A 26,545-nucleotide genomic window follows, 5' to 3' on the forward strand; every position below is an offset into this window, starting at 1 on the left:
TGTAGTACTGTCCCTTGAATGGATTACTTTCAGCAGCTGGGAAGGCTAAAAGCAGTTTTTGAAACAAAAGCTTTGCATTCTGGTGACTGTGCATGTCTTGGACCAGATAAAGGCGTCAAGTGTTCACTATCCTGTTTGCATGTGCTAATATTACTGAATGGAAAATGTCTGATGTATCTAAAGCTAAGATATACCGGGAGGAATAACAGCTCTTTGACAATGTTGTTGAACTCTGTTTTGTTGTGTAGTTTAAAGTGATTTCTGTGGTCTTTCTTCAAGAATTATACTTCATTTTCATCCTTTTAATCTTACCAAGATAGTCTATTTGGGGTGCTGTTTGCCCCAGACTTTGCTGTTGGAAGCCAATACCTTGGTCTCTTCCTTTCACTGTCCCCCTGGCTGAAGTTGAGCCTAACTGAGTTTCAGGTGTCTTGTGTCTCCTGATTTGTGATGACTGGCCCTGTTTTGCCTGGCAGCATAATGTCAAACCTGTTAAGGACTGACTGACTTGTGAAGAAGTGTGACTTTAATCAGATGATATGCTGCAGACCTGTCCATTTGACCCTTTCTTGCTGAGTTTTCCTGGCCCCTCTGATGCCAACATTAGCCTTTAGCTCTGGAAAATTGGCTTTGAGAGCCATGGTACATGGAAATGTAGCTGATAATGAACTTTAATGGCTGACTTCTGTTTCTCRACTTCTTTTTAGTAGAGGCAGGTTAATCAGGTAATCCTTGTTCTGTATGTGTGTGCTTATTTAGACGGGACCCCTGGTCAGCGGTTCCTCGGGCACCACATGCAAGGAGAAGGCTCAGGGCTGCTCTGGCATGCACAACGGCGCTGGATGCCCCAGAGAAGTGTGGTGCGGAGTTCACGCATGTGATGGGGAGCCCACAAAAGCTGAGCTCCAGGCCACTGTTCCTTAGAGTTTTCTTTGGGATGAAATTCAAAAATTCAATAAAATGCGATGGGATCATCACATGCAGGTTCTTTGAGACTGGTGTTTTACTCCTTCAGGACTTTCTGAAAAATTGCTTCACATATGGAATACTTCAGATTTCACTGAGGTAGCTGCACTCCCTTTTACCAGAAATAAATTTGCCTAAGCCTTCATCTCCCCACAGGGGGCTGTTATCACATGACACCATTCTATTTCTTTGGCCTTATCTCTTAATTAACTAATTGCTAATAATGCTCTTTTAATCAGGAAAAAAAAAGTGTTTGATCTACCCCCATTTTACATTGATTATGTAAGGTTTGGTTTTTTTTTTTAACTAAACAAATCAGGTGAAACTAAATGATTGTGTTTCTGGGATCCCTTTTACTTGTATCAGCCTTGAAAATCTTCCTTCACCATTAGTTAGGAAGTGTGCTGTGCCTAGGAGCCTGATATAGCAGTCCGATGGTCTTTGCTAAGCTGCATGCTTGCATTTGCCTGGTATTATAAAATGTCCAAGCTCATGTAATGCGKGAGGGCTAATCTTATCAATTGTATTAAGGCTACTTAGGAATTAATAGCTTTAAGGAAGCTGTTTATATTTTCTCCTTTAAAGGAGAAAATTTTAATTTTCTATGTCTGTTCAAATAAATGTCACCAGTAGAATGGCCACTTTTCCTAGGCAAGTCATTTTTAAAAGTAAGTGATATTTCTTAAAAGTTTGCTCTTCAAGGCCTCAGGCTGGCTTTCGGATCTGTATACTTGGGTTTAAGCTGCTAATCCATATGGAGGGTACCTAAAAAGAAGTGGCCTGGTTTGTATAGTTAAGCTCATGTCCTTCTGAAGTTGATGTGAGCTGAAGTTTTAGTTTGAGAATCAGGGCATGGCTCTGGAAGTTCTTGAATTGCTCCAGGTAGGCAGGTTTGACTACTTGAGCTTTAGATGTAAATTAAAAATAACGATGCTTTCTTTTGAATGTCTGTTGCAAGTTATATTTAAAGGGGAAAAAAAGAGGTAATAAACCCATTTTTACCAATTTCCAAAGATCCTGAAGATGCCAATGATTTTGGTTGTTCAGCAATTCTAGAAGTGAAGAGGATAATACTAAAATGGTCTGGCAAATTCTGTTTCTAGTAAGACGAAAGTGATTTTGGAGTCTGTCTGCTGACACATGAGAAGCTTTGCTTTCTCCGAGTATTGTATAGAGGAAAAAAGCTTCCCACTTGTAGGAATGCATGAAATAGGTTAAAAAGTGAATTCAGAACCAAAAAGTCAGCAAATTAAAGAAAATCTGTATTAAATTGTATATATTTAAACATTTTCTTTTAACTGGTTTTTACTTGCAATATAATTTTAATACCTAAATTTACATTTGCAGGCAGCATAGATATGTTTATCTAGAACAGCCACAAGAAAATATATTTAAGATTGGACGAATGATATATTACATGTAATATAATACAAAGCAGTCATATTACAATCTTGTAATAATCATAAGATGTTACAAAGATCTTAATTAACCAGGAGATTTTATTTTAGACAGCATTAGCATATATACTATTTGTTCTTATTTGTATGAAACCCCAATTCCAGTAATATTCTTTCTTAAACCAGACTCGGGCAGTCTCTCTACCCTCCTAATACTATGAGACCATTGCTCTTGGAACTGGCTTCTCCAATATGGTGTTGAAAGAATAATGTGACAATTTGTTATGTCTCTGTAGTAACAAACTGAAAAAAGTGGAGCCCACAAGTAATTGGAGAGTCCTGTCTGCAGGAATGGTCTAAGCCAAACTTCTAGGACAGCAGTAAATCTAGATCTCTCTGAAAAATCAGATGACTGGTCGAGTAACTTGTATAGGTCACAGCACAGTGAAGCCTCACAAAGAAAAACTGTAATCCTTGTAACGCAACTCCTATTCATACATGTTTCCTCTGAAAAGCTCTTCTCTGATAAATGTGGACCTGTCATACACTATTGAAAATCCTGTTCTCCTATAATGGACCAGCTGAGACGAGCAGCAGGTTGTACAGATTACTTACTGAGAAGAAAGCAGTTGGTTTGTTTTACACAGTTCTGCTAAGCAGAGTTGTCCTCAGCAAAGCAATGAAAGATAGGCTATGGTGAATAGCAAGTTGGCTTTTACATTAGTGCCCTCATTCTAGTCATTCTTACATACAAAAGACAGAGTTGATTTTGCTTTTTTTTTTCCTCTTCATTATTATAAGTAAAGGAAAAAGCATTTCAGCTTAGCTTTGAAAAAACTGGAAGGGTGCCACAAATACCTGCCATAATAAAGCTTTGCATGTGGATGGCCTGAAACAGCCCGGCCACTGAAATGGAGACTTCGGCTCAAACTGCTCAAACATTCCTACCTGTCCCACCGATAACTGGTTTATCCCTCCTAGAAGGAGTTCTTATGAGTTTGAACAAACGCTGCAGGAGCTGTGATGCTGGAGTATTGCTGGGGGAAGGGCACAAGTGATTAAGAATTAAAACTCTTGAGCTGTACAGTGATCAGGTAGCTGCAAGCATTGCTTCGTTTGGAGACCAGCCAGGTGGAAAGGATGTTCAGAGAAAACTCTCCCACTTAAGCCACAGGAAAGTTGACGTTTTGCACAGCTGAGTTAAAACAAAGCCTGGGGCCTGATTCTTAGCTGAGGGACTGCAAGATTTAGAATTGTCATTAGGGGAACAGGTATGGGTTTGCTCTCTCTGGCTTCTGTCTCTTCAGCTGAATTTACCTGGCAGCTGCAGAATAATTCAAGATGATGTTCCTTTACTAGAAGCCACGCACCACAGCAAACTCTTTCCATGTTTTATTCCAATTTTATATATAAAAACTATGACTGTGGTTGGAGGGATGCAGCCATATGCTAATTGTACCTTCTCTTTGACTTAAGAGATAAAACAAAGGGTACCATATCAAAAATAAAAGTTGCAAGTTTGCAAACTGGTCCTTTCAGGAACTGATTACAACTTACTTGTTGCTGCCTCAAAGTTTGAGGCTTGAAGTACTGGCGGATGAATGGTATCCATTTGCTAGGATCCTGGAAAACATTTAACATGTTAGTTCTAAATAGCCATTTTTTTTCTTGTTTTAGAAGTAGTTGGGCTTGAATACTCTGGAGAAGCTGAGATTACATATTTATGTCCAGAATAACTGTAACTGGCACATGCTCATAGCATTGATTCCACCTACTAAAAGAGGAATCATGTAAGCTTCYGCTAGTTTAAATAAAAGATGAAGTATAAGCCTACCATACACTCATTCAGGATATACTGGATGCATATAACCCTGAGAAACAAAAACCATAAGATGTACATAATGGAACATTAAGGTAAGATTTAAGAACACAGCAGAAATACCATCTCTTAGCACATTAACAAAAAATCACATTATATGAGAATTTTGTCAAAATACCATTATACTAAATTCTATATAATTCTGGAAAGCCTTCTTCTTTGGAATTCTAAGATTTTACTCCCCCTACAAAAACTGTTAGTCTTAAAAAGTTAAAGTATATAAAGTACGCTGATAAATCAACTTGAGCAAAAAATATTAACTTTTCAAATTCCACTTTTAATTTCAAAATAAGATGGGATGCATCATAGAGTGATGCAAGCCTTTTTATTTATTATTATGATTTTTTTAAACTAACTCTCCCTGATAAGGGAGCAACATATGAGTAGTGCAAGTCCTGGTGGGGTTATTTCCCCCAGAAGTTATGAATATGGTGTACTCACAATGTGGATAATTGTTTTATCCCAAGGTGCACTATGTTGTATACTCCCATATATAAAAAAGCATGTGTAGAAATGTGTGTTTTGATGGTTGATATATAGCTTTTAAAAAGCAGATATTCACAATTCTCAGTTTTTTCATTCCTCTTTTATCAAAGTCCACATCATTTAGAAGCTCAACTGACCGTTGCAATGGCTGGAGTCTTTCCACCTTCCTCTCCTTCAGCCACTTTGGCGTCTGCTTCCACCTGATTGGACTTACCAATCTTTTTCAAACTCTCCAACGTGGACTTGATAGTGTCTTTCAGGCTGTTCTCTAGAATCCACCCCTCGCTTTCACATTCACGGTCTTCGGGATTTGTGATGCTTTCCAGAGAGGTGTGCAGCAGCCGCAGGCCGACCATCACGGACATCTGTGTGATGTGATGGAAAAGACGAAGTGAGTCAGGCAAACCTCTACGTGCTCCTTGGCACCTTCAGTGGCCCCCGCTATAGGTGGAGCGGTGCTTGCCCTGTGCCTCTGGCCCCGTAGCCCCGTTTCAGCTTTGTGAGTCGGAGTGCAACTCTGCTCCTGTACACCTACCATCCACGCTGGTGCAAAAGGTGCCAAACAGCTTCCACTTGGGGGTTGTGAGACTCCTCCGAATGAGAGGAGCAACTTTTCCCTTTGAAGGGCCAGAAGGAGCAAGAGAAAGAGAGAGAGGTGGGAGGAAGAAAAATCCTCTTCCAAATAGGAAAGGAGAAGGTGGAAGTAGGAAAGGAGAATCACAGAGGCTGAAAGCAGTGAGCRCTGTGGGAAGTATGCTGTGCCTGTGTCCTGTGACAGTTGATTAGCAAATGGTGCGTGCACCAACTTATGAAGGAAATATTGTGTACGTGGCTGCTGAAAAGCAGCAGCTTTGTGTAGTCCTGTGCACGAGGGGGCTTTGCACATACTGCTGATTCACAGGGTAAAGAGGTTTTCATGGTACCACTGCTCCTGGGCACTAGATGCTCATAAAGCTGTTTACGTGCACAGCATTGTCCTCTGCCAAATCTACTTATTTTAACTCTAAATATTTTCATTTCATATTGACCTTAATATGCTTGGCAAGTATATTAATCTGATCAAGGAGATATTCGTGAACTGCATCTGTTCAGGACAGAGCAGCATTAGCATTTAGGCCATCAGCTTGTCCAGTTCAAATTCTGTTCTTTTTGTTCTTATAGATATGTGCAAATAATGAAATCAAGGCAGGAGGTGATTTGTATCTGTTACTAGTTGTATCTGAAACAAACTTCTATTTGTGATAAAACATTTACCAATCCCAGGAGCCCTGACTGAGACTTTCTCTACTGTATTATGGGGTGTAACATCCTGGACACCAGCAGCACCCCGAAACCTGCCTCCAGAGAGGGAATGTTTTTAACCATTCTTCTGTCTTCTAACGTTGTTCAGAACAATCTGACTTCCATCTATGTGGCGCTTAGGAAGAAGAGTGAATACTCTGTGAACTAGAGGATGAAAGACAAAACAGCTGCCAGAAGAGCCAGTTCAGTGAAGTGATAGAGCAGGTGGTCTACAACCATGATGGGGCAGCAACAGGATTAGTTCAGTTGTTTGTGTGTTTGGTAGAGCTAAGATTTAGACTGCTTATTCTCATTAACTACTTCACAGGATTTGTTCTGTAAGTGATAACTTTGTTATCCTAGCCAAATTCTCAAGGAAGTGATTGCTTCTGGTCTTCCTAAACCCTAACAGCTAAAGGGGTTGCCATCCCTGTGTGTTACTTACCTGGTGGCCCAGCTGAGGCTGATGCCAACGAGGCCCTTGGAGAGCTGCCCAGGGTCTGCAAGGTGCTGCTCTGTTTTGACACTTTGGAATTGGACAGGGAGAAAACTTGCAAACTTTTGTGTGGGATTGCAGCATTGAGCAGCCGGGCACATCTGAAGTTGGGATTCAGCCACTTAACATGGCCAACTACAAAATTTGTACTAGGCTTTTGGACTCCTTTAACAGATGGGACTTCTCAAGTATGTGCTGCTTTGGATCATTCATTAGCCTATCTATCTGCCCTGTCATCCTGCTTATGTATCATCAGTGTCTCCAGACTCTTGGAAGACTAAAGCTACCTCTGGTTACCCTTCAAATTTTCAGCTTTTCTACTTTCACTCAGGATCAGAAGGAGAGAAATATTGGTCAAAGAAACAAACTTCATCAAATACTTTTCTATCCAAAGGCAGCTTTTGTGTCTTGTTTAATATATGAATATGTGACGCTTCACTCCTTGGTCTTTTAAAAGGCTCCTAATGGCCCTGAATCTGGAAATAATTTCACATTTCTGTGACTTTACCATGTTCTATGAAGACTTATTACCTTTATAGAATGTTGTGTCAGTTGATTTAAGAAGGCATAAATTGCATAATAGTAGTCTTAGGATTTAAAGTGTTTGACAGCCTTCTTTCAATCTGAGCCCTGGTTTTGGTACTGTCAGTCATAGGACTAACATCATTCATATTAATGGTTGTGCAGGTAAATGAGTGGAGAGGACAGGATCCAATAGGACTGGATCCAAAAGATTGCTATCTACCTGTGCTACCTCACTGTATGGCAGCAGGAGCTTTTTGTGACTGACTTGTGAAGTCCCACTCTTTGACAGCAAAATTAGTTGTCCTTGCAAGTTTCTTAAACTGCTCTAAGTTGCTAAATATGGTCCTGCTTTCAATATGGAAGGTGCTTGGGTGGAAAGGTGCAGCTGACCTACCCTCAGATGAGTCTGTGACATTTTCTCTCAAATAAAGACTTCCTTTTCTTAGAAGTTCTGCTCCGAAAGGCTTTGAGCCCCAGGATTGAGGAGATGGTGCAAAATGGACATTCTCATAAGTGAGCCTGCCTTTTCTGATGGATGAGAATCAAGAAAGTTGGAGACAAGCATCTGCTAAATGAATCTCTCTATCATCTCCTGTATGATAGCATAGAGCCTTGGAGCATTAGTTCTGCTAAAGTAAATTACTTGGTAAATTATGTATCCAGAAGCCCTAATGCAGGAAGCTTTTTAACAGCCCCACCRATTACTGTGTGCAAGTCTTGGCCAGGACACTTAAGAGCTGCATGCTGTGCATAGATCACATCATTATCAAATAAATTATGAAAGGCAGCTGGCATTGTCTGCTACTTCAGAAACATCTGTTAATGCCTCAGCATGCTTCAGCTTTGCAAAGATACCATGAGCTGTAGACCCTTGCTTAATAACAATCCAGTAGAGAAGCACTGGTTGTCGAAAAAACAGGGTAGTTTCATTGATTTCCCCTGGACTACAGACAAACTGCCATAAAAAAATTCTCATCATTTTAACAGCAGCTTTAAAGTCACAGGAAGAACAAGTCTAAAGTGCTTCACTGGAGCTGGACAGGGCCAGGCTGAGCTGGTGCATCCTCCCCATGGCGYGCTCTGCCTTTCATTCACCAGTGGCAGAACAAACTTTCTGCCCTGCCAGACAGTCCCTGCTGCGTGTGTGTGACTTTGCGGGGGAGCACAGGGCAGCCTGGCTACTCTGGCCTGTGATATTACTCAGTGACAAAGGTTTTTTTTATCCCATACTTCTGTGGTCCCTTTTTTTAACTCACAGTGTTGACTAATAGCTTAACAGATTGAACCTCTCTGAAATTCTCCTTTGCTGCAGTGAGCCATGCTTTTATGCCCTTCCTGCTAGACTTCTGCAATATGCCGCTCATGGACTGGTTTTGAGGGTTATCAAGAGCCCACATCTATAGTGTTGAATGCAGCAGGGAGTTTGCTTTCCAGCACACAACCTACAGAGCATATCGTACTGGCGCTTACTTGCTTTGTTAGGTTCCCAATTTCCAGAGTTCAGTCTGGGGCTCACCCTGTTATGCTGAGCATGAGATGAATCTCATGGTCTCAGCTATCACAGTATCTATTGAGCTCTGCATTATTATACTATGGTAAGAATTTGGAGTATCTTAGAAATCAGCTGTTGCCCTCCCTCCTGGTGGTCCTTACTTTTAAAATGCTCTGCTCAGGGCAACCTGGAATCCCCAAATTTCCTCTTTTCACTGGCTGGAGCAGGTTAAAGAGGCAGCCAACCTCGTTCTGCTTAACCTTCAAAAGCAAAGCCCATCTGTTTGCCAGGGTTTAGCCTGAGGCGGCTTAGCTAGAGCATGGCATGATCTTTATTTGTCACCCTGATGACCAATTGTCAGTCCTTCTGGGAAGCCTACCATTTCTGTTAGTAAAAGTAGTATGTAGATAATAATGCGTTCCCAGGAAATGTGGCATTCTGCATGTTTTCAAACAGATGTTTTAATACTTCAAAATATGTTCATTCTTCTGTGCATCTAATGTAGGAGCTTTAAATCTAAATGGCCTTCCCTGAGATCCCTATGCCCATTTGGCATGTTTCATTTTTCTGTGGTTCAAAGTACAGCTATGACTGATTGATTGATTAGCATTTTTCTCTGTGCTTTGTACCACTTCCCAGATATCGATATTGCTAACCCAACTGGAAGAGTCCTCTGCAGGCCCCAAAAGTGGTTTTATCAAGGTAGTGCTGTAGTTGTGCAGCTGTCTTGAGTTCACATTGGTTCCAGATGCAAAGCGAAACAGGAAGCTATTTTGCTAGCATTTTTCTTTAACTTCTCAGCCAGCCAGTCAAAAAGAAAATAAAACAAGTGTAAAGCCAATATGCTAACTCCCCACTGTATCACACGCTGTTGAGAGTGAAATCTTATCTTAGCCAGGGGTCTAGACCTCTGTTGCACTGCTACTCAGGATTAAATTTTTTCCTATTCTGACTGGAATTTAAAGTAAGTGGTGATATTCCAAGGGAGACTAAATTAATGTCTGTTTCCTACTTTGCTTTCTCTCTTCAAAGTCACCCTGTTTCTCTTAAAAGCAGAGGGAGTTTGAGATCCGATCTGGACCCTTTATTGCAGAATATCAGGCCAGTTATAAATATTCAGAGGATCCAATTAATATAGCACAGGTTTGCAAATRCTTGTAATATTTCTTTAAAGCTCTACCCTGAGAGTCCTCTGATTATCTGAAAAAATCTCAGCATTTATTTAAAAAAAGAAGATGGTATTTCATATTACTTCACAGCTTGAAAAACTTGAAAGTACTACCAAGGCATACCTTGAGGAGTTGAAAATAAAATACAGTACTTCTACCAATGATATTAATGTTACTATATCATTATCATCAGTCTTCCATAAGCAGGTCCTGAGTCAGGAGTTCTTGCAGCTGGTGTTAGTATTTGTGTAGTTTTCCCCTAAGTTTTTGAATATCTTTTCAATTTTATACAGCTGAAATATCCCTCTTTTCAAGATCTCTTCATTAAAATTTGTGTTGAGATACCTGCTGCAGACTTTTTGTTTTCTTACCAAGTAATATTTCTCAGCCTGGCATAGTGGTTATTTTTAAAATAATGCAACATGAAGCAACTTTGTGATTGTTTGTTTTCCCTCTTGGTTTACAAATTATTTGGGTGGGTGTTTATTTTTTAAAAAGCATGCTCATTCCAGGAAGGATGTAGACCAGGGCTTGTATCAAAATATAACGCATTTTTTTAAACTTGCATTTATCTAAATTTAAAAAAAGCAGGCCGAATTACTTAAAATTGGCAATGCCATTTGGCAGCAGCCATTTCTGGTGTTACAAATAGCCTGTTTCCCGCTGTATCCCACAGTGATGTACAGCCCTCCCTACCGCCATGTAGGCCTGCCCTACCTCCGCAGCCAGCACCTCACGTTCCAGCCCTTGTGACACTTCCAGCCCACACTCCCTTCTCATTCCCACTGACCAAACACCACAGCTAGCAAATTGGCAGAGACCCAAAGGCAGAAGGACTTGTTTTTCTCACATTGAATAAACAGTATTTTAGCAGCAAAGCCGCACTTCAGGTTATGGGCCCCACAACTATCAGCTGCACTGTGCCGTATTTGCACCTTTTACACACTGGGGTTTCTGGAAGATGAATAAAATAAAATTGATCCAGCTGCTTCACCTAGGCTACTTTTTGTGACCAAAAATGTTGATGGGCCTGAAMAAGAACCTTAAACCTTAAAACAAATGCTGATCTGAAACTGGACATTGCACATGGCTCTAGGTCTCAGGTTTATCACCACATAAAACTCTAATTCCATTTTCTGGGCCATAACATACAGCCATCTCTTTCTGATGTACAGTCCTGAGTAGTTTTTGTTCCTCACTAATGGTGACGCAGGTAAAAGCAATGCAGCTAGGTAGCTGAACTCTCTCACCCTCTCTTCCCTACTCAGCACTCTGCTTTYTGCACAAAATCTGGTATTAACATTGGTCCTTTTCTTCTGTTGCTGTTGGGATATTCTAGGCTCTGGCAGGACTGCTCTGAAGGGGGACTCTGTAAGCCAAACACCCCCCACCTGTTTCCCAGCTCTGGCTCCAGCCTGGGACCTTTTTGGCCTTACACAGACATTCATTATGTGGGTTTTGGGTCATTTATTTTAAACAGTTTTTTAATTCAGAAGTACGTGTTGGAAAATGCTCTGTCCTCCTGGAGCAGGAGGAGGTAGAAGAACTGCCATGCTGGCGAGTTACCTCAAAAAGCCAGACGAAGAGGACAATGGCGCCCATGGAGCTCATCATGCTGGTGTAGTAGTGCAGGAGGGCTTCCCTGCAGCCACGGCGCCAGAGGTTGAGTTCCTCCGTTTGGTAGTCGTAGCTGTAGTGAGCCGAGTTGTTGGTGATCTGGTACTGGATGCAGGGTCTYGGGGAGCTGGGGTTGCAGCAGCTGAAAGGGACGCCGTCAACCAGGTACCTCCCATCCACGTTGCTTTTGAYGCGACTGTATGCAGGTAAGGGCAGAAGGAAGTATGAATACACTCAGGCACACACACACATAGATATACTGGAGAAAACTCAAACAAGACAGGAAAGCAAAGGCAACGTAGAATTTCCACAGTGCTTCCTGGCTGTGTGATTTCCCTGCATCCCCTGTTTATATAGTGGCATTCTTCCCAGATGTTTTCCCTTTCTGAAATCCTTTTCTACATCAAGGCTAAATAAAATCTATAATTAACTCTGCATTATTGGAAATGCACCCTCTCTAGTCACTTCTTCAATAAAATTAACTTTTAAGAAAAGTAAATGGCAGAGATGATAAATTTCATGAAGGGCAATCAAAAAGGAGTGATCATAGAATAATTAAGGTTGAAGGGACTGCTGGCAGCCATCTGACCTATCTAAATGCCAAATGCAGTCCAGGATTTATCTCTGGATGTACAGTGTGCCCCTAGTTGGGTCTAATTCCCGTTGATGTGTATGATAAGTGCTCTATACATTTCAGAGAGATTGGATCAGGCCTTGATTTTATGAATAATATAAAAATCACATCACAGAGGATGGACTCTCACTTTCCCTGGAATTAAGGAGACCTTTGCTATTGAGTTCAAAGGGGCCAGATTATCCCACCGTTTGTGTGAGCAGAGACTGTACAACACTGCAGTTCAAACCTTGAATTTACTGATTAATGCCCCTTTCTGATGCCCTRTTTACTGTCACAATAGTACAAAGAAATCAATCACCAGGAGTCTCACAGTCCTAAACACGACATCATTTGCTAAGGACAATATAACCTTGTTATCTCTCTGTGCTTTGCCCTTCTACTGCTGCTGGATTAAGTTACAGCTTTCAAATCTTCATATAATGCTGGCAAGGTGAACTTCTTATTGTGTTTTCAAGTAGCTATTTATACCCACAGGCATACCTTCACAGTGCAAATACTCATTGAGTATATTAAATAGTCATTGAGTGTATTTGTTATAACACTGAAGTGCAATAGGTTAACCCTGCAATAGCCTTCACAGTAGTGTCCTAGTTCAGAATTATAAAAATAACCAGACCACCCAACTAGCCAAAACAGTATGCACAGAGACACAAATGAAATACCATTTACACAATTAGGCAGGGATCCCATAAGATACACAAAGCTTTTTTCAAAATCACTTCAGACATTTTTAATGTATGCAGTATATTTTAAAACCAGACTGCTTCTAGTTTACAATATTCGTTGTGCAGCCATAGAGCACAAACCTAATGAATGACGTTCTCAAAGCATTCTCAGGAAACATCTCTTCCTCTAATGCTACTTCATTAAAAAGTTGCAGGTATTTATGCTCAGTGCTCACTTTTTCTTTTCAAAAGTTCATTTGTTCTCATGTACATTTTTTTACTTGTGCTTACTGTGCCTGACCTCATTTTGAGATTAATATCCTTTCAAGCACTGATATCAGAGCCATTAAGGTGTTTCTGGTCAGCAATCTGTTATAGTTTATATAGAAAAAATAGTGACATTTTCACATGAGGTTTAAAAAAAATTAAGCACAAATATACCTTTTCAACAYGTAGGAGAATGTAAAATGCATCTGCCTATGTTGGCAGCCCAGTATTGTCATAATGCTGAAGCAATCCATTAAGTGAATTTAAAAAAAAAATTCTAAATCTTAAGAATTTAAATGCATGGGTTATTGGTAAAATGTTACTGTTTCTGTTTATTTCTATGAGACTGATTAATTGCCAATATCTGAAGTGGAGCTTTAAATGTGGTATCAACAGTATATATCCAGGGGACCTGTTTTGCTAACTCAGTAAGTCCAACTGAAATCTGCTTTAGGAATAGCGAAGTTTTGATACTCTGTTGTTAGCCAGACACTTGATTTTGGGAGTAGGTATGTGTGGCTCAGTGTAATGAGTTTGTAAAGAGGTAAAAGACAGAAAAACAATTTTTAAGTCTGCTCGCCTTACTTTACGTACAAGTGGGAATCATATTTTGGTGCTTTATATTTTATGATGTTCTGGATAACGTCAGAAGAGAAAGTAATCTATCTATCTGAATGCTTGGAATCCTTATTAAACCAAGAGCAGAGAGGAAAAAAAAACATTTTACACAAAAGCCCCTCCAGCCAGCCTAACACTGATCAAATAATGATCCTATGCAATACAAACACCATTAAATCACTTACTCTTTCACTTCTTTGGAGCTGAAGTCCAGGTATCTGTTGCTGATCCACTGAACTTCAAACCAATCTCTGAAGCCGTTGTTTCCACAGCATTTGAACTCAATTTGGAGCATGTCAATTGTCTTCTTCATGAAGCACCTTCCAGGGGTGTCCGTGTCCCTGTAGAACTTCATGCTGCTCTTGAGTCCGTGAGCCAGGGTGCTCTCCAGAGATCCTCGCATGAGGAAGCAAATCAGAGCCACAAAGAAAATGAGGATGTTAAAAAGGAAACACAATGCCAAGTAAGGTTTCAGCAAAGGCTTCCACTTGGCAAATTTAGTGGGATCCAGAGAATCATAACAAATTTTGCCAGCAAAACCATTGAAGGCGCAGGATAATATACCCATCAATATCAAAGAATTGGGCACAACATGGCTTTCAGCATTGTCCATCACTTCGCTTCGCTTGCGGAGTTCGATTTTGAGGAACAGTCCCATGCTAAAAACAGTGATTCCGGCAAACACTGAAAACCAGTTCATGAGCCATAGTCCCTGAGCTAGTTTTACCCGTTTCTTCTGGCTGAATTTGACTTTCAACAGTGCCATCTTCCTAATGTGAGGTGCTGAAAGTTTTTGCAGTCAGAATCCTTTTCAGTGCAAGCAGTTCTAGAAAGAACCATTCAGGCGTTTAAAAAGACTCTAAATGGCATAGTATGAAGTGAGCCACTGCTTGGTCCTTCCATCTTGAGCTCCTTGAGTTAGGTTTCAAGCTAGTAAATATTCAAAGATCCAAATTAACAATTTCACATTAGTAAGAATAATTGGCAATTAGGACCTACAACTATTTCTGGTGGTTCCTTCCAAGCAAAGGAGAAACAGTCTCAAGGTTTCAAATGATTTGATCTGGATCTGCAAGACGTCATTCTAATACCTTTAATCATTTGATCCAATTTGGAGAAATGTCTGTCAACAGATGAGTGGAAATAATCCCTCATTTTACTATTTAGTAGATTTGTTCTTTCCTATGATAGGCTACTTGGCAGAATGTGAAAATGCAGAGATAGAAAAAGAACTTTGTTAAGAATATGGATTCTTTGGTGAAGAAGGAAGAAGGCTCCTAGATAAGAAAAAAGGCTGCTTGAATACAGAAACACACTTCCTCTGCGTGATCCTGGTTTACTCATATCTACAGCCAGGAACACCGTTCGAGTCATTATCCTTCTCTGTTTACCCTAGATGACATCCTGTGGCTTATGTGTTCTGGAAGTAGATAAGCATGTAGTTTACAGTGACCTAAAAAAATTAAACTTGCTATTTTCTATTTACTTTCAGAGTTTGTACAATCTCCAGGCCTTGACAGGAGAGAGGAGAAATGAAAGTTCAAGGAAACTCGATAAATAAACCACAGCCTAAAATCTAGAAATGCTTTTTTCCAAAGTGAGCTGACACGAGCAGCTTATTGGATATTCACGGGGCCAAGCAGGGAACCAGGACTGGCCAAGGAGACACAGAGAGGAGTTGCTTACGCCAGGCAGCAATATGACCCGGGGATCGGGAAGGGAGTCTCAGTCCATCATTGCTAGCTGGCACAAGAGGGGTGCTGCTGCGGTCCTTGGGGAACGCCACTGAGTGTGCCAAGGAGGCTGCAGAAGGCAGGGCAGGTCCCACCGCCCTCATGAATGCGCACCCCATTCACACTGCAGCCTGGCAGCACAGGATGGAGACAGTTTCAGCCCTCCTTGGGTTGTTACATTCCCCCTTGCCCTGAGCAGCAGTTTCAGGAAAGCACAGATGCTGGGTTTTGCTCTTTTCAGTGCTCTGGGAGTTTTGCTCACTTTGAAGTATCCCCTCCTGCTCCCCCTTTGCAGCCCTCTCACCATGCGGAGGTTCAGGCCTATTGGGAACGGCCCGTGCTGGTTCACAAGTCACCAAAGAAAGTTCTGTAATGAAGCAATTAAACTAAACAAAGGGGAAGAAAAATCTGGTCCCATGAGCACCAAGCCAAAGCAGACAGGCAAGCRCTCAGGTGCTAATGCCGCACATTAGGAAAGAGCAGCCGTGGCATGGGGATTGACCTCATTTCTCCAGGTGGCCAGTGGCCCCCAGGGGGACCTGCAAGGCTCAGCCTGACCCGCAGCCCCTCAGGCTGTCCCCACTGCTTTGGGGGCATCCTCTAGTGGCTGAAAACAGAAGGGCTACAGAAAGCTCAGGGAAAAGTAAAAGAAGTCTTAGTCAGCAAGGGGAGTGCTCAAGAGGAAGGCAGTGTAAAAAATAGTTCTAAAATAGCGCACTGAAAACCAGTATTTTGACAATCTGCCACTGCGCACTTCAATTGATGCTGCTCAGTTACTGTTTGAGAGCTTGGGATACAGGAGATTTCTTTCTTAACGACACAGGATATCCAGCTGCTGCTTTTTACTGTGGTAAGTAATAAAAGATTTTTGTGACGGACCTTTCCCTGGCCAGCAAGCACTAAGTTCTTGTTGTCCTGTGCTCCGGAGCAGAGCTGAGCTGCCCAGGCTGTCCAAAACTGCCAGTGCAGGCGCTATCGCAGGGACCTGGAGAGCAGCTGTTAACTGGCATTTTCTGAAATTGCTGCTCAGCAGAGCTCTGCTGCTGTTGCAGGTGAATAGCAAGTGTGTAAGAGGAAAGAAAGAAGGAAATTATCTATCATCTGGTGCTATTCTTTTTACTTGCTATAAAGTGGATGAAAAGTGCCATTTCTCTGGAGAGCCTGTTAAATATTTTTATGCAGTAAACCATAGCACTGAAAGAACATCTCTCCCGGCTTCTCTGCAAAGTATCGCATAACCCTGCAGTGCATGTTGCTACATTTCACTGACTTCTCCAGGGCTCAGCTAGGAAATACAAGATAGTTTGGAGGGTGTATTTATCTGACAGCTTGAAGTCAGTCCTACATAAATGAACCTGAAATGATTTCCCTTCTTGTCAGTGATGACAGAGTGAAACTCCAGTAAGCGAAAGATAACTGTATATTAGGTCTGTGAATCACAGAGCTATGCACTGAAATACGTTATGCAGTGCACTTAATAAGACAAGAAATAGTAAACCTGTACACAGCAGATGTAAGCCTGGTGTCACTCTGGATATTAGGACGTTTGTATTCAGGAGCACAGATGCCAGTCTGAATACCTGTTACCTTAATAATTTAACATTCAGATGTTCACAATAGATCTGAGCAACTGATAAATCAAAACTATGTGATTGTATTCAGTAGGGTGCTTCCTGTTAGTCTAGGAACAAAAACAGTGAAATAGAACATGTAGCATACACACTTCAGTGCTCATCGATCCCTCCAAATTTACTGTCTCACTCCTCTCCTTAAATAAAGGTAACAGGAGGGGTCCTAATAAATCACTCATAAATAGTTAATGCTTTCTGGGAGATGATCAGTGATTAACCTGATGTCCAGGAAGGGAGGCTCCAATGCTTCATAGTTAGACTTTTGAGATTTCAAATGATACCTTGGCTCATTTGAAGTTGTTACAGAGAACAATCCACACAACCAAAACAACTGAGATTGGGAAATTTGCTGCATTTAACCAAGTAGTTTCAATAATTCAGTACCAGATAGGAGCTCAGACTGGCCAAAACTACCCACATATCAAATCAAATCACCATGCTTTGGAGCTTTAAAAGGGATCGGTGACAGTAAATCATATGCTATATGCCAACATTTCCTTCAAAAAATGAAGTTATGCTTTTAAAAGTTGAGAGTTAATGCTCCCAGCTTATCCCAGACACAGTGCTGACAAGTTCTGTGCAAGCTTCAGCCCAGGCACTGCCAGAGCAGTGCTTCCAACAGTGCAGTCTAGCTGAGGAATAAATCAATGCTGAGTAGCAAAAGCCAGAAAAACCTACGCCCGTGGTGGGGGGAGACGGACCTAAAGACAGAGAGAAGGGAGTTATGGACAGAAAAGGGCAATCCTCTCATTCTCAGGGATGCTGTTTGCCCAAGTGCTGTGCTTATCTGAAGGTAGTGCTCTCAATTTGTTCACATTTCCTAGTACTGGGAAGTGCTCAACTCATGCTGGGGCCCATATAAAAATGTAGATAAACTGATCTTATAGATTCAAATTGATTAGCTGAGGGCTGTCTCAAGCAGAACTACCTACAAAAAAAAGAAGGTTATGGAGGATCATCAGGAAGTGTTTTGTGGTGTGGACAGCATGAAGAAGAAAACTATTTTTGCCTGGCATCTGGTCTTCTTACAATTCCTTATTTTGGCTGGGATTTGCCTTTAATTGGGGCAGATTTACTAACTCTTCCTACTTCAAATAGAAAACATTGAAACTGGGCCATAACAGATAAAAGCTAATTGCAGCAATAACGTTTGAGTTATTGGTCCCCTCAGAGGTTGCATATTAAACTCAAATGTATAATTCATATGCCATTTTGGAGCAAAAAATTTAGAATAAAATGTTCAAATCATAATTGATCTGCCAGAACTCCCCAGGAAAGTGTTTGAGTTCAAAATATGTTGTTAAAAAATTATCATTTCTATGGATAACAATGAAATATTGATACCTTTCAGAAAAACTATGCCTTCTAACCTAAATATAACCCACAAAATTATCAGTGAATGTTGAGAGGGAGGAAAAAGTTGTTTTTAATGCAGATAATCTAAGCTGGTATTTGCTATACAGTCTGCTGACCAGTGCTGAACCAACTGCACTCCTTCCAAAGTCTTCGGTCCAAGTCTTCAGGCATATGTAAAAAGCCAAACATATTTAAAAGTCAAATGCTCTTTAAATAGGAATATCCCATGTACCTAAATTATGGAAGTGCTTTTAGTCTGGAAAAAAAAAATTTCCTGGCCTAATCTGTTCCTTTCACACTGCTTTGTGATATGAAACAGGTGTTTTTCTTTGGGCTTTTATTTTGTTTCCTTAGAAGTAGTTATCTTTCATTGCAGGGAAGAAGGTGTCTGTTTCTACCTATTGCAGGAAGTTATTGCGCAAAGATAAGAAATGGTGTTTATGCAGTGTAAGTTGCTAAATCCATGGCTTGGGCTGTTGTGCACAGGATATACAGATACAGTGCATACGAATATACCAGTATTACAGGTAGCCACATGTATGGTATCACGTAGCACGAGAGAGTACAAGCGTACTGCTCAAGAAGCTGATGTTGCCAACAGAGACTGAAGTGCCGCTACATAGTGAGTGAGCTCCTAGGTCAGCACTTGCTGAGTTTGGCCCTAGGAATGCCCAGACCCTGCACACAATAGCACTGTCCGTATGTACAGCTAGGCCTGGCAAGGGTTCAGAAAGCACAGCTCTTCTCTGAACCATGAGATGCTCATTAGCAGTGTTTATTTGCATTACTGTGATGCCTAGGATGTAGTGGTTGCTGTTGAAAGAACAGGAGTTATAAATTCATATTTGTACTTACAGAAATAGGGAAGAAATATGTTGGGAATTGAAAGAAGCTCACAAAAAGCTCACAATATTCATTACTACTGGGGAACATCTCAGCAAAACAGATGGAACCTCCAGTAAATCAGATAAATTAGAATCAGATCATGATAAATCAGATAAATTAAATTAGATCATGATGAGAATGGAAATGTTGAAATTCCACAAGCAGCACAGATTTTTTTGCTGTTCTTGCTATCTTTCCTGACCTTTTCATAGGATCACCCTGTATGTGTTGAAATTGGCTTTTTAGTAGAGTACAGAGGACACAGAACTGATACAAGTTCTCTTGTCCAGATCAGATGGCCAGAATAAAAAGGCTGCACACAAAAAATGTCACATATGACAGATGCAGTTACAACAAGTAGGGAGAGCCTGACAGAAAGTAGGATATATGAGGGCAGAACTGAGCAGCTAAAGGATGATCCACAAAGAGGGAAAGAAACGTACTTGTCTGCAAACAGTTCTCAAACAAAGCAAGTCTGCCCTCAGATCTCACTCTCACAAATCCAGTGGAGAAATCCACTTGGAAAGACAGAAGTAGGAGGTGTGTGAAGGGAAGGCATAGCATGTATGGATAAACACTCCTACTACTGAAGAATGCCTAAGTATTTTGTAACACCTGAAGCAATCTCAGGTAAAGCCAGCAAGATGAGATCCTTGTTGCTATATAGCTATTGCCTAAATAGGAAGAAACTAGCTCACACTAGAATCTACTTAAATGAAACAGGGTTGGATAAAGAGAGAATGCAGATAACTTAATTTTTGTGTCTGGCCTTCAGAGAACCAGGTGCAGACAGACTGAACTGCCCATGGGCTTCAATGGGAACCAAGGGGGACAGTGTCTCTCGGGACTGGATGTCTAGGTGAAATGCTGGCCTCACTGAAAGCAGCAACAAAACTTGCAGTTGCTTCTCTAGAGTCTCTAGAGTCAAGCCCATTTCTCCCATTTGTCTGTTCTATACTATCACCAAATACTAACACGTGAAGCTCTGTGTAATACCGAATAATTGTCTCAAAATGGTTTTCTTCTATGTGCTCATTTGTTGTGTATTTTTGCACAAAACCATTTTATTTCATTCCCAAATGCATACAATCTTTAAAAAGTTGAATTACATTGCTGTAGTGAACGAAGGTAATTACACTTGCTTTAAAGATTTCTGTAAGTCTGTCAACTAGAGAAGGGCTGTCTTACCCGATTGTTTTTCAAAGGTGTTTAAAACAAGAGAAGTTGCTCTCATGACTCTCATTGGAAAATTATTTCTGATCCTCAATCCTCCAATGTTTAGAAACTTTCTGATTTTCTGCAAATTGGCCTTGTATTCAGGGTCAATTTATATCTAGTTTTATTGCACCAACATTTCTGTTTATCTTCATAACACGGTCATAACCATGTCCCTGGCAGGCATTTGTTTTTCAGGCTCTTTTGAAGCCTATCAAAATTAAATTTTTTAGGGCGTACATTTCTAAAGAAGTTCCTTTGTTTAGTCTGGTGGCAATGAGACACAACCAGAGCTCAAATTCTTGAGGAGACTTTGCCTAATACAGGTTAAGGTCCTACTGATAAACTCTCCTACAAAGACAAAAAGGTGCTAATGGTACTATTATTTCATCTATGAGCTGGCACTGATACTCCTGACTATGACTACCCTGATTGCATCTGACAGTGGGTGCTAGCTCCTGGCTCTCTTTCTTATTAAGGGATAGGACAATCACCCTCCCTGAAAATGCTCTTTTGTGGGGTGCCATTGAATTCTGCCTGACCCCCCGCATCTCGCTGTTTTTAGTTTTCCATCCTGCTCTTATGTAAGGGGACTTGGAATCGGTTTGTTTTCAAAGCAGTTCTGGCTGCTTTTACCCTCCCTGTAGCAAGACTGTGAGCCTGATTTTACCAGCCATCCATTCAGCCGTGAAACCTCTTCAGTACACAGGCTTGAACAAAACCTTCACAATTAAATACCTTTTTCCCCCATAGGTTGCTGGGGGAGGGGATTTTTGCCAGTTCTCCCTACCAGGTTACACATAAAGGAAAAACAATCTAACTCCTGACCTAGAAGAGGTTGACAGGCAATTTTCTTCATGTCAGCATTGCTTCTTGTTCCGCGGGAAGAAACAGAATGTGTGCTGCCCTCCTTTCTCAAAGCTGCGATTAGCAGGGATGCAGAGCAGCTCTGACCAGACCAGCACTGCAGGTCTCCTTGACCCAGGAAAGACTGACAGCCAGCCAGGCCTATCTCCTGAAACCAACCGCTACACGAACCCTGCCCAATCTTACCTGTGATTACTTCCCAGGTACAAGCATCAGGAGAATTCAGTAGTCCAGCAACTTGCGACTTCCTCTAACAGCATGGCATCCTTCATCACAAATACCTTGCTTGTGAGTAGCTTTGCCTGGATGCGATGTATGAGGGGCTCCATCGTATGATTGTTTCTAGTCATCTAGAAAATAGCACAAAATCACTCACTTCACTTGTTACAACCAGACACTCTCARTGAACGTATTTCATAGCTTACATGCTTGAGCTGTGTTTTGTTCTCCTGAACAAATAGCTTAGGGCTTACCTGGAGATCAGAAACTATCCTCCTGATGTCTTTTGTCAAGCCTTTGTCAGCTGAGGAGAAAGGTTAGCAAATACTATGAAGCTACAAATATTGTGGACCAGACTCTTCCAGTCTTTCAGTGTTTAGTATCTACTCAGTATGTAGCTCCAATTAAATAATCTCGACAACTCTAGAGTAGTCTAGACCTCTCAAAGTATCACCAACATCTTATTTTCAAAATGTTAGTTTAACTAATGAGTACGTGTCAACGCTCTTATTTAAAAAAATCCATCTCAGTGGAAGAAATTAAAGAATAGCTGAGGAAAACATTTTCATAATGTTTCAACATTATGAAACATAACACTTAATATAAACATAAAACATTTTTGTATTTAATCCTACCATGCTTTTAAATACTTTGTAAGAACTTAATGAGCATATTAATTCTCAGTACATATGAATTACTACTTTCCACTAGATTTGACTGAAGAATGGATTTCCTCTCATGTGAAGAGTAAGTGTATTTTTCTGCTCACAGAATGCTACGACATCACACAAGCGGGTATTTCAAGAATTAGTTGCACTACTGTTGTCACTGTGAAACGTTTTCTCTGGGAGACACAGATCATGCAGATGACAACCCGCTCCTGCTAGTGGTTATACTAATTGCAACTTCCTTTTCCATAGGTATTTTTATTAAAAGTTATTATAAATAGCATTGTAAAAACAACTCATTAGATAGTAAAGCCTAGGTGCTTTTGTTTAAACAAAAAAACTACTGAAAAAGTTGCTAGCTATTTCTATATCGATACAGTCTACAGATAAGCTAGTAAGCATTTTCTAGTGCATAACCTGTGTTCACACACTATGTGTCTATTAATGTAACACTTCTGCTTCAAAATAGTTCGTTAAATTCCTCCTTGTTGAAAATGATTCTAGATTAGGAAAGTAAAATTTAAAAAAGGTGCATGGAAGCACATACAACTATGTGTGTGTATATATAAACTACATATTTAGAACTATAAATACACATACAAGACTCTGCCTGACCAAGCATTTTCACAGACTATTACTCTGAAATTAAATTGCCTTATGCCATGCTTAAAATCAAGATTCAGTTACCTATTTCTTATTATGAAGGTAATGACAACCCTTATAAGGGAAAAGGGTGCATTTAACAGTAACACTAATTGTCTGAAACATCTCCTGTAATGTTCCTGAAGAATATTACCTAGTAATTTTGGTCTGATGAAAGTTAAATACTTGAGAAGAAAAACACTGAGAACTGGGCTATCAGCTGACCTTTCAAAAAGGAAAAGCCTATCAGGCCAAAATTAAAATCTGAATGTCCTGTTTTTAATTCATGCTCCATTTATTGAGATAGTACTGCACGCTGCCTGACCAGCAAGATCAGAAATTTTAAGGTATGGAGCAGTATGCACTTACATGTCACTTTGTGAAGTGGGGCGAGAAATGCACATCTTCAATACCTGCTACAACCTGGTAGTAATATCTACATTTCTAGATTTACCAGTGTCCATCAACCTAGCAGCAAGTAAAACTGCAAGTGTTTATGGGTTTTGGCTAGCAGAACAAAAGAATTTCTGTAGTTCTTAAAAATTCAGACTGAACAGCCCACAATCACAAAACTAGAGTACACTAGGGGTACTGATTTGCCACAAACAGGGTATGTGAGGGGACCAAAAAAAAAWAAATAAATAAATAAAAGAGAGAGAAAGAGATAACTATAGGGTCAGCTTCTATACTTAGATGTACTCATTAAAATTGAGACATTTGAGAACTTCATATGATAACATCCCTTTAACAACAGATATTAAAAAGATACCAAAAAGTACCAAAGTAAAGCAAGACTAAGAGTATTGTCTTTAAATTATTTTATGAAGCTGTCAGTGCAAAGGAAAACCATCATTAAAGGGGCATCTGTAACGATTCAAAACAAATACTTAAAATGCAAAATCTGATTCAGTCAAGAAGTACACATTGGCACAAGTAAACAAACTGAAAAGTTGCAAAAATATACATAAAAAATTTTTTTTGCTTTTAAATTAAATACACTGAAAACAGATAGATGTTTCTCATCTGCTCAAAAGCAGTCAAGTACTCAAGTGAAATTCCAAGTACTCATAGGAATGATGCAATTTTTGACAGTTTAATTAGTATTCAATTTCCCTTACAGAGGCACATATATGATGGCAGGGCAGCATAAACATTTTGTAGTTTTCTTAAATACAGCTCTGAGCTGTTTCTTAGGCATGATAAACAACATGATTCTTTCAAAATGCCACAACCTAAGGAGTGTTCTTGGAAACCTAAAACTACTACATACACCTTATGTATGGGGATTGGTCACTCACCATTCACAGGCACTGTAAGAAGATCATGCCACAACATAATGCTGCTGCTTTTTCTGGTACTGAACATGAGTGAAGAAATAGAGACTGGGAGAAGTTACTGTATTACTGCCTTTATGCAAGATAATATGAAATTTTGAATTTGGAATACAGCACTTTGTTACTGCATGTAAAGTGAAGTGTTAATTCCATGGGAGTTAATAAAATGTGGAAACAGAGTGCTATGAATTACGCTCTTAGCACAAAAGAGCTTATAGTCTGATATGCAGGCAAAACGGGCATAACAGTAGGTCAAATCTGAACAAATCCCTACCCTGAAGTCTCACACTTACTGTATGCCTTAAAAGGTATGCTCAAACACTCACTCATCTCAAGTCAAAACTGTTAGTTTACAGAAGGAGCATCCACTCACATAAGTTTCAGATTGTGAAGTTTTACTATTTATATAGTCTCTACAGGTTAATTCCAACCAATCATTTATTAATATCATATTAGTGGAACACTGAGTTTTCACTGAGACTTTTTTTTTTTGCTTTAGACTTGTTACCCAACTTGACATAAAAGCCTAACAGAAAACTTGTAGACCTCATCCACATCAGCACAACCTGGTTCACATTTAAAGCAGTCTAGGATTGACATCAGTCTCCTATAATGCCCGCCATTACAAATTCCCTCTATAAATTTACCTCCATTAGCTCACAAAAGTCCTCTCCCCCATTCACTGTAACATTAAGCTCTATAGCGTATTGTGGTTGGTAACTTAAGCACCATGAAGATGGGAAAATTTTGGTATTTGATCTTTCCATTCCAGTACAGCTTGTACTACTTGCAGGTAATTCATATTTTGTCTGGGTGAGTGACAGCAGCATGGCTCTTAGCAGAGACTCCCTCTCATTTGTGTACTAAGGCCCCTTGCCCCCACCTTCCTCAGGAAAAAGCCAGCAATGAGGTATTGCAGTAGTGGGCAAATTTGACAGTGGCATACAGAAATTATAGCAGCAAGTTGTTTCAGAATAGTAAATGACATTTGACTGGTACTTTTAAATCACTGAATCCAGTCATACACTGTAATTCACACTTTAAATACCAAATGCAACTGTTTTTTTTATAGTGAATCAGAGACCAAAGTCCTCCTGCTTGTGAATGAATGCATTTTGATAGCACTTCTCAATCAGCACCAAGCTGCCTCTGCAGTCAGTCCCAGCAGGTGATCCTCTCCTGCTCAGGAATCAGGCTCCAGTTGGGCGAAGGCTCATCCCTCACCAGCCAGTCAAAGTCATCCACCATGTTCCAGTTGTTCCTGTTTCTGTCCAGCCCAGAAGACTCGAAATCTTTCTCGATACCAGGGTAGCTCCAGGAGTAAGGGGCGAAAAAGACCTTAGCGCAGTTTTCGATTACGGCCCGGCTGGTCACCTGCACGTAGAACCGACTGTCGCAAGTGCGATGGGTGCGGAGCTGCTGGCAGGCCAGCACCAGGAGGCAATCGCTGCAGCCATCCACCAGCACGGAGGTGGAAACGGGCCCGCACAGCACGGTGCAGTCCCGGCAGTCCCGCACCCGCAGCGTGTTGGCGTTGCCGCGGAGCCGCACCCGGCAGCCGCGCAGCTCGGAGAGCACCACGTCGCGCTGCAGCAGCTCAGCAGGGCCGAGCTCCAGCTCCTCGCCCTCGGCCCGGCTGAACCCGCAGAGCAGGGAGCCGTCCGACTCCCCCTCGGCGGAGCCGTGGCCGGGGGCTGGCGCGGCGGCCGCAGGCCGGGCGGGCTCCGCAGGGCGCTGCTCGCTGCCCGGGGCCGCTTCCTTCTTGAGGGCGCGGAAGGCGAATTTCTTCTTGGGCTGCAGCTGCTGGCGCCTGGCTGCCAGGGCCCCCTGGAGCCGGGCCACGGCCTCCTGCCCCTGTCGCACCTCGTAGGGCGCCAGGAACCGCACGCTCTCGGTCAGCAGCTTCTGCAGCCCTTGCAGGCGGGCGGCCGCCTCCTCCAGCTGCTCGGCGGCCGCCGCCGCCGCCAGCAGCGCCTCCACAGCCTCCCGCTCCCGGGCGAAGGCGGCGACGAAGAACTCGCTCTGCTCCTCCTTCACCACCTGCGCCTCCTTCTTCTGCCGCTGCCGCTCCACACCCTGCTGCCGCTCCGCTTCCCGCCGCTGCAGCCGCTCCGGCAGCACTACGGCGGCGGCGGCGGCCACCTCCGGCTGCAGCTGCGCCGCGAAGGCGGCCGGAGTCCGCAGCCCCTCAGCCGGCGCCGCCGCCTCTCCCGCTGCCTCCATCTTGCCTCCTCTCCTCCCCGCCGCTCACTAAGCGGCTCGCTGATTGGCTACCGCCAGCCCCAGCTGCGCGGCCGCCGCCGATTGGCGGGCTGGGGGGCGCCTGGCGGGAGGGGTGGGGGAGAGAGAGGAGGGCCGGAGGGAGGGGTCTCCTGCGGTTTTAAAGGGGCCGCCGCCTCTCTGCGGGATGGGGTGAGTCCTGGCGCCAGGTGCCGCGGTCTGCGGGGTTTGTTATCCCGCTTCCCAAATTAGCAGCCGGGCTATAAATAACACCCTGCCA

The 26,545-nt window shown here is 41.8% G+C and overlaps 3 protein-coding genes across 4 annotated transcripts in view; 1 reads left to right on the forward strand and 2 right to left on the reverse strand.

Annotated features, from left to right (window-relative positions):
• Positions 1 to 101: 101 nt before the first annotated feature.
• PRPH2 (peripherin 2) lies at positions 102 to 23,304 on the reverse strand. 2 transcript variants are annotated; one of them, XM_026072322.1, is made up of 6 exons: positions 21,656 to 23,304; positions 21,369 to 21,532; positions 13,681 to 14,425; positions 11,258 to 11,504; positions 4,866 to 5,093; positions 102 to 3,986 (listed from the first exon to the last, which is right to left on the reverse strand). In XM_026072322.1, the coding sequence occupies exons 3-6, from the start codon at positions 14,259 to 14,261 to the stop codon at positions 3,813 to 3,815; spliced, it is 1,230 nt and encodes a 409-aa protein (XP_025928107.1). In that variant the 5' UTR covers positions 14,262 to 14,425; positions 21,369 to 21,532; positions 21,656 to 23,304; the 3' UTR covers positions 102 to 3,812. The 2 variants fall into 2 exon arrangements, with proteins under 2 accessions (XP_025928107.1, XP_025928109.1); XM_026072324.1 differs by lacking the exons at positions 21,369 to 21,532; positions 21,656 to 23,304 and having other exon boundaries at positions 3,895 to 3,986; positions 4,943 to 5,093; positions 13,681 to 14,981.
• Positions 23,305 to 23,514: 210 nt separating this feature from the next.
• Positions 23,515 to 26,303, reverse strand: TBCC (tubulin folding cofactor C). Its single transcript, XM_026072325.1, has one exon. It carries the CDS (start codon positions 26,266 to 26,268, stop codon positions 25,201 to 25,203), a length of 1,068 nt encoding a protein of 355 aa, XP_025928110.1. The 5' UTR covers positions 26,269 to 26,303; the 3' UTR covers positions 23,515 to 25,200.
• A 104-nt stretch (positions 26,304 to 26,407) lies between these two features.
• Positions 26,408 to 26,545, forward strand: part of BICRAL (BRD4 interacting chromatin remodeling complex associated protein like) — a 48,314-nt gene continuing 48,176 nt past the window's right edge. Inside the window, exon 1 of the mRNA XM_026072317.1 lies at positions 26,408 to 26,457. The gene's annotated coding sequence lies outside the window, so the exon portion shown is untranslated. The remainder of the gene's footprint in view (positions 26,458 to 26,545) is intronic.

This window comes from Apteryx rowi, unplaced genomic scaffold, assembly GCF_003343035.1.
Source record: "Apteryx rowi isolate R43461 unplaced genomic scaffold, aptRow1 scaffold_34, whole genome shotgun sequence".
Classification (NCBI taxonomy): Eukaryota; Metazoa; Chordata; class Aves; order Apterygiformes; family Apterygidae; genus Apteryx; species Apteryx rowi.